The 7,329-nt window shown below is 41.2% G+C and overlaps 1 protein-coding gene across 1 annotated transcript in view; it reads right to left on the bottom strand.

Annotated features, from left to right (window-relative positions):
- Positions 1–2,172: 2,172 nt before the first annotated feature.
- The window catches only part of LOC129332206 (cytochrome P450 2J2-like), a 66,381-nt gene continuing 61,224 nt past the window's right edge, over positions 2,173–7,329 (bottom strand). Inside the window, exons 7-9 of the mRNA XM_054983143.1 lie at positions 5,339–5,526; positions 3,825–3,966; positions 2,173–2,629 (exon numbers count right to left, since the gene is read on the bottom strand). Coding sequence (XP_054839118.1) covers positions 2,439–2,629; positions 3,825–3,966; positions 5,339–5,526 — 521 coding nt within the window. The 3' untranslated portion in view covers positions 2,173–2,438. The remainder of the gene's footprint in view (positions 2,630–3,824; positions 3,967–5,338; positions 5,527–7,329) is intronic.

The raw sequence follows: 7,329 nt of genomic DNA, 5'->3' as shown, positions 1-7,329 counted from the left end.
ATTTCCCACAATTATGGCAACTGTGTCATAATTGGTTGTCTTTTGTACCTTTGTGAGCTTCCAGTCTGCTTTCAACGGGGCTTGCTGGAAAATGAAGACGCCTGCTCAAGGGTCCTCAATATTTGAGGAGTCACCTCAGGCAAAAACTTCATAGTATATTTATTGGACGCCTTATTGGATTTCATTTTGCTTCCTTATTTATGGTCTTTGGAAAAAAAGATTGAAGGATGTGGGCAATTTTATGTTAATATTATTAGAATTAGGTGGGAAGCCATGTCCGTCTGTAGAGAAGAGAAAGATTCAGGTCCAGTAGCACTTTAGAGATCAACTAGATTTCCAGGGTATGAGCTTTCAGCAGCTATTTTCCTGATTTTTGTTTAATAAGTGCTATGTAAATGTGATGAGATTATTACACATGGTCTGAGTTTTACAGTTGTTATCTAAAGCATGGAATGAAACATAAATCCCTTTAGACTCAGAGGAGTTAGCCGTGTTAGTCTGTAGTAGCAAAATCAAAAAGAGTCTGGTAGCACCTTTAAGACTAACCAATTTTATTGTAGCATAAGCTTTCGAGAATCACAGTTCTCTTCGTCAGATGCATGGAGGGCCAAAAGAAACTGGTCAGATATAGAGGAGGAGAGGGGAGGGCGGAGTAGATGCAAACAACTCCTTCTGATATGGAGATGCAAACAGCTCCTTCTGATATGGAGATCAGTTTGCTTCTGTAAAGGTTCAGAGGAGTTAGCTGTGTTAGTCTGTAGTAGCAAAATCAAAAAGAGTCCAGTAGCACCTCCAAGACCAACCAATTCCACTGCAGCACAAGCCTTCAAGAATCACAGCTCTCCCCGCCAGATGTTTCTGATGAAGTGAACTGTGATCCTCGAAAGCCCACGCCAGGTGCCACTGGACTCCCCTTGATCCTGCTTCTGTAAAGGAAATCAGTTACCTGTGATAATGAGATAACCATTCATAGTCACTATTCAGTCCCAGCTTGACAGAGTCAAATTTACATATGAATTCCAATTCAGCAGCTTCCCTTTTGTTTTTGAAAGGTTTCTGTTGAACTACAGTGACCTTTAAGTCTTTGATGGAATGTCCTGGTAGATTGAAGTGTTCTCCCACTGGTTTCTGGATGTTGCTATTTCTAATGTCAGATTTGTGTCCATTCATTCTTTTGTGTAGAGGTTGGCTGGTTTGTCCAATGTACAGAGCAGAAGGACATTGTTGGCACATGAGGGCATATATCACATTGGAGGAAGAGCAGCTGTAAGAGCCAGAGACAGTGTAGTTGATGCCATTGGGTCATGCAATTGTATTCCCTGGGTAGATATAAGGGCAGAGCTGGCATCTGGGTCTGTTGCAGGGCCTGGGGTACTGTCTTGCTCTGAAAAACCTGCAGAGCACAGGAAATATAAACTCCTTATTTAGAACGAAAAAATCACAGCATTGCTAAGGGCATCTTTGGGGCAGATTCTGTAATCTGGGAAAGGTGAGCAGTCTATGACCCTCAAGAATGAAATGCAATTATCTAATATTGAAACACTTTGACTTGTTTCTTCTATTTGCTACCTGTGCATTGTGGATCTTTTAGCAAAAATAAGTGAAAAAATAAGTGATATTTATTGCTAGATGTTCCTCTTGCAATGTCTAAAATGCTTGGAAGCTTAGCTCTACCTCAGTGCATGACAGAATAACTGTGTCATCTGGATATAAAAGTATAGGAATAGGCCTATTCACAATGGTTGAGGGAGTAGAAATGCAGATTACATAGGGACTGTATCATGGCATTTTTGTAGAAATTAAATAATAAAGGAGCAAGTATGCAGCCTTGTTTCACACCCTTCCAATACACACTCTTCTAAGACTCTTTTCATGCATGAGATTTAAATATCTCTTTCCTTCATTTGCTTTCTAAAAAAAATGCAGGACCACAATTGTTCAGAGTGCTCATACACAGTAGAAATGCCTCCCCTGTAATCCCCTTATCAGTTAACAATTAAAATATCAGCATGTGTAAAGACCACAGTAAATATAAGGCTTGAATGTAATTTTTTTTCATGTATAAACTTGCTCTTTAACTCAGTTCTTACACATCTCTTTTACACAAAACATGACTTCTTTGAAAAGTATTTGAAAAGAATGAGAAGTGTCGGGTTTTACATACCACCAGAATTCTGCGTTGAGCATTTATTTGAAGACATCAAACTAAAAATAAGATAATTTGTGAAGCAATAGAACAAGTTTAGCAATCAACAGCATTGCAGATCTGCCAGAATTCCTTTTGAGGCGGCATCAGTCAAAATGCCTCCTCAAGGAAAGATCCTCAAGGAAAAATCAAGGAAAGAATGAACTGAGGAGGTCAGAGCAGGATTAGGATGACGTGAATGAAATGAAGAAGAAATTGACAGTAACAAGTGGATCATTCCAATTGGTATACTTTATGAAGTGCCGCAGCGGGGAACAGCACGGAGCTTATAAGGTTGGGGAGGCAATGATGCTCCAACTACAGGTTCTTCGCTGAGCTGTTTTACTCCTTCTGGCAGCTGGAAAGTGAACGACCTCAGTAGGTTGATGAAGAAGATGAAGAGCTCAATCTTTGCCAGTTGTTCTCCCAGGCACTCACGGGCCCCTACAAAGAAAATACGGGAAAGCAGCAAGTGAGTACGTAGTACCTTTCTATGTGTTCCCCAGGATGTACCTCACTCCCCAGATATGCATCTAGTTTGGACTTTGTTAAGGTCACTTGAGTGGATGGGCCAACATTTCCCTCCACCTCCTAAAGTAGCTCAATGGCAAGTTCAGTTGTGACTTTTGTCTTCCTCATCTCCCTCGCTTGCATACACGCTCTCTCTCCATATTGTCACCACGGAGCACTCAGGGCTCAGTCCCTCCATCCACAGGCATCCTTGCTTAAATAAATGAAACGAGATTCTGACTGTCTTCTTTTCTGCCCTGAGTGGAGTTCCTAAATAAAATGACTTTTATTTTCCTTACTAAAGGAAGCAGACTCTGTGTGAGTTTCTTGTCTCATCACTATGCATGGAGACACCTGGTTCCACTCACTAAACTGCTCTGCTTTACTAATCCTGTATTTATTTTATGACAAAATCTTCCAAGTCACTATTTCCCCTGCCACCAAACTGTAATGTTTGCAATGCTCTACTGCCATAGAAAGAGGCTAAAATGGAGGAGTCATCGCTCCATGGAAAACTACATTTTGTGAGCAGAAATGCCCACATTCTATTTCTGCTTGCATTACATAAGAAGCTCAAGGTTGGGCTTCTGTCTCAGATTCTCCTGGATGCTATGTATTGTGATGGAATCATAGCAGGAACTACAGGTAGGGTTGTCAACTCCAGGATGGGGAATTCCTGGAGATTTGGGACTGCAACCTGAGCAAGGGAGATACCTCAGTCTGGTATAATGCCATAAAGTTCACTGTCCAAAGCTTCCATTTCCTCCAGTGGAACTGTTTCCTACAGTACGGAGATAAGTTAAGATTCTGGGAGAACTCTAGGCCCCAACAGGAGCTTGGCAACCATAACTACATGGCCAAAATTCTTGCTGAATATAAGAGCTAAAATGTTATTTTTAAAAGGAAATAAGTTACTCATTATGTCCAAGCTGCATTTAATAGAATTTTACCTTTCATTACTTTCCTTTACAAAATCATATCTAAAGATTACATAATATTCGATATAAGGATTTTACAAAGTGATTTGTAAGAATGTTCTTTATAAGGAGCAAATATTCCTGAGTTTAGTGCTTCAGATAGCCCTATGTACAACTATCAACCACAAATTAATTCAAAAATTTGCATGTACCTGCACCAAATATAAGAAATGCTTCTCTTTCCACAAAATTTCCATCCTTGTCCAAAAAATGATTTGGGTTGAATGCCTCAGGTGTCTCCCAGTGTTCAGGATCCAGAAGAACGGAACGAAGGTCCGGAACAACAATGACCCCCTGCAAAGAAGAAACTGTTGGCTCAGGATGCATTCAGACAAGGACATTAAATTTTTCAGTCACTTACTTAATGCTAATTTTTGTTGTTTCCGAAAGGTGACAGCCAGTGGCCAGCACCCAGAAGAAGACTGGGGGACAGGGACATTGCATTGACAGCATGACATAATTTCTGGATTGAATGTGGAAGTGGTCACTCCATTCTAGGATTCAATGGAAACTCTATGGTTTTACCGTAGTGCTTCTGATGAAGTCATATGACATCACTTCTGGGTTCACTACAGAAATGATGTCACACCATCAACGTGGCAGTGGTTTTCTCCTTAATTTGTCCCTGTCAGCCTAGTAAGTGGCAGCAGGAATCAGGGGGCTGCTGACAGGAGCTTTCCCACTATAGTTCAAGAATGGCAATTCTTCTGTTTTCAGACCCCCTCAAAGGTCCAGAAAGTCCCAGGCCACTTCTATCTTTTGAGATCTAAAGCTCTTATAATAAAACGATGAAGAATGAAGACAAAATAAGGTACCAACAAGACAGTGATCCATAATGTGAATCTTTTTGTATACTTTGGAGGTTCCATTTGAGCTCCAGGCCCAGGCCAAATGACCCTCCTGGATCCCCAGGTTGGCCCTGGTGTTCTCCCAAATATACATGCTTCATTCTCTTGGAACTCAGGAATGTAGGCTGGATTTGTGAGCATGGGGTTAGGGGGCAAAATTGAGATGAAACTAGAGCAGTTATATGTACTCCTGGATAATTGGTTGGCTACAGTAAACTAAAAACACATTACACCCTGTTTTACTTCTAAAATTTGCTCGAGTTTGATAGGTAACTTCTGCTCAGTTAGGAAACTAGAAGGTCTCAGTGTGAGAAGAGCTTTCCAAAGTGCTACTACTATTTGAGTACTTCAGCATTTATGCTGGAAAAGCTTCATAAGAAACAAATGTTGAATACATGAACACTTTGGGTACTGATATGGATGGGGAGAGTTATATTGAGGGTTGACACAATAATCCTTGTATTATTTGATAGCATTTCTGGAAAAAAGGTCTCGTTTTTAGCCTTCAGAATTTAACTATAGAACTACATAATCCTAGGAAGCTCCTATACATATGAAGTGCAAACTCTTATAGAGCCAGTTTGGTGTAGTGGTTAAGAGCGGCTGGGTGACCTTGGGTTAGTCACAGCTCTCTCAGAGCCCTCAGCCCCACCCACCCCACAGGGTGATTGTCGTTAGAATAATAATAACAAACTTTGTAAACCGCTTTGAGTGGGTGTTAAGTTGTCCCGAAGGGCAGTATATAAGCCAAATGTTGTTGTTGTTGTTGTTATATTGCTTTTAGGATCCAGGAGTGCAACTGTAAGAATTTCCTGTACCTTTGGAATGACAAAACCCAGCATGTTCACTTCATTTGCAGTTTCTCTGGGGACCCCAAATATTAAGATATATTTAAAACGCTGGATTTCATGAATCACAGCATTGGTATAGGGCAACTTCTTCCGATCTTGATAGTTGAATGATTGAGAGGAACCCAAAACCTCTTCCATCTCCTTGTAGACTTTCTCTGAGGAAAACAGTAATAAAAATGAATCTTTATTCTGGACACTGCATTTGCTTCTACTAAGTTAGTGAATCCATGAAACTGTTCTGTCTCCTATATTCAAGAAAATGGAATAAACATTGAGCTAAAGGCTTGCTTAACCTGAGCCTGCTTGCAGGGAGGGCAGAATATAAATACGATAAAATAAAAAATAAAAAATTGGGTCAGCATCCTAAAATATTAAGAGGGACTTACCTGGTCCATACCACAGCATGTATTAAATATGAAAAGAAATAAAGAAATAAAGGAAGTGGAGCCCTTGTTATTCAAATCAGTCCCTGTGTCAGGGAAGACATATGAAGAGCATGAAGATGTGTAGAACTAGAACATGAGTTTTGGAGTACAAGTAACTTCATTACTCTATAGAAAGAGGGAGACTGAAACAGCAGTAGTCAGGACAGAGAAACAGAAACGTTCAAATGGCAGGAATACAAAGCAACTTTTTAGTGACAATCCAAGAAAACAATCATATTTGCACAATCCTAGTGCCTAATTGTAGTGGCTTGCAAAACAGAACAAATGAACCAAATGTACACACAAAAATTACCAGTTCAGTTCATTAAAGCAGTTTCTGGAACAGAAGAAGCAAACTGAGAGACAAAGTTGTAACACACTTCTCCTCCAGACATATGGAGAGCATGTAGATGTGTAGAACATGAGTTCAGGAGTAAAGGAATCATTTGACTTTATTGAATAGATAGTTCATAGTTTGCAGAAATAATTCTCTCAGGGAAAAGTGAAAGGATGGAAGGGAGACAGATGCTTAACCAAGAAGTAACTTCATTACCCTCTCCACAATAGAAAGAAGTGAAACAGTAGTAGTCAAGACAGTGAAACAGAACAATTCAAATGGAAACAAGAAAGAGCAATTCAATAATAACTGGACCTAATACCTGATTCAAATTACTTTCACCCTGAACTGTGTTCCTCTGACATGCCTTGTCCAGAGAACTCAACCCAGAGAGAAAAGATAGGCGAGGGAGAAAAAAAGTGGGGAGGACCCAGTAGGGAAGGATTGTCAGGACAGAAGAGCAGGAGTCTCTAGTCAGGAGTAGACATGGGCATGAACAGAAAAAAACCTGGACATGGTGTTTGTTGTTCGTTGCCATCCACTAACAACAAACATTGACGAACATGACCTGTTCACGAACATGTTTGTTGTTCGTTGTTCATGGGGGCCAGCAGGCTGTCCTCCAGCCATCAAAATACCTACCGCACCACTCCCAGAAACCCTACCTGAGCAGGCAGCAGGATATGTACCATTAATAAATAATAGCTTGGCCCCAGAGCCTGGCAGCAGCTGCGAACCTGAAGGGGTAGATCCCTACCGCACCATTCCCAGAAACATTACCTGAGCAGGCAGCAGGAAAGGTACCAGTAATAAATAATAGCTTGGCCCACAGCCTGGCAGCAGCCCTGGAACTTGAAGAGGTAGATCCCTATCCCACCACGCACAAAGAAAATTCAAGCTCCAATGCACTCTCCCTGTCTCTCTCTCAAAGTGCCAACAGCAACTGTCTCTCCTTCACTGTCTGCAAAACCAGAGCTGGGAGTCCCCCTCCCTCCTGCTCTTTGCTCCCTTGTAACAAATTTGGAGCTCCACACTTGAAAGGAAGACCTGCCTATCAAGCTAAATTGGGCTTAGATTAGGGTTTCCAGGGCAACAGCAGGAGTTCAGACAGGGTTCAGGCAGTCCCTGCCTCCAGTTGCCAAGGGAATTGATTGCAGATGCCAGACTGTTTGGCTTGATGAACAGCAACAAAGGAG

The sequence above is a fragment of the Eublepharis macularius genome, chromosome 6, assembly GCF_028583425.1.
Source record: "Eublepharis macularius isolate TG4126 chromosome 6, MPM_Emac_v1.0, whole genome shotgun sequence".
NCBI classification, from domain to species: Eukaryota; Metazoa; Chordata; class Lepidosauria; order Squamata; family Eublepharidae; genus Eublepharis; species Eublepharis macularius.
Note: the sequence above shows the minus strand (reverse complement) of the source record. Positions and strands in the feature narration are given on the sequence as shown.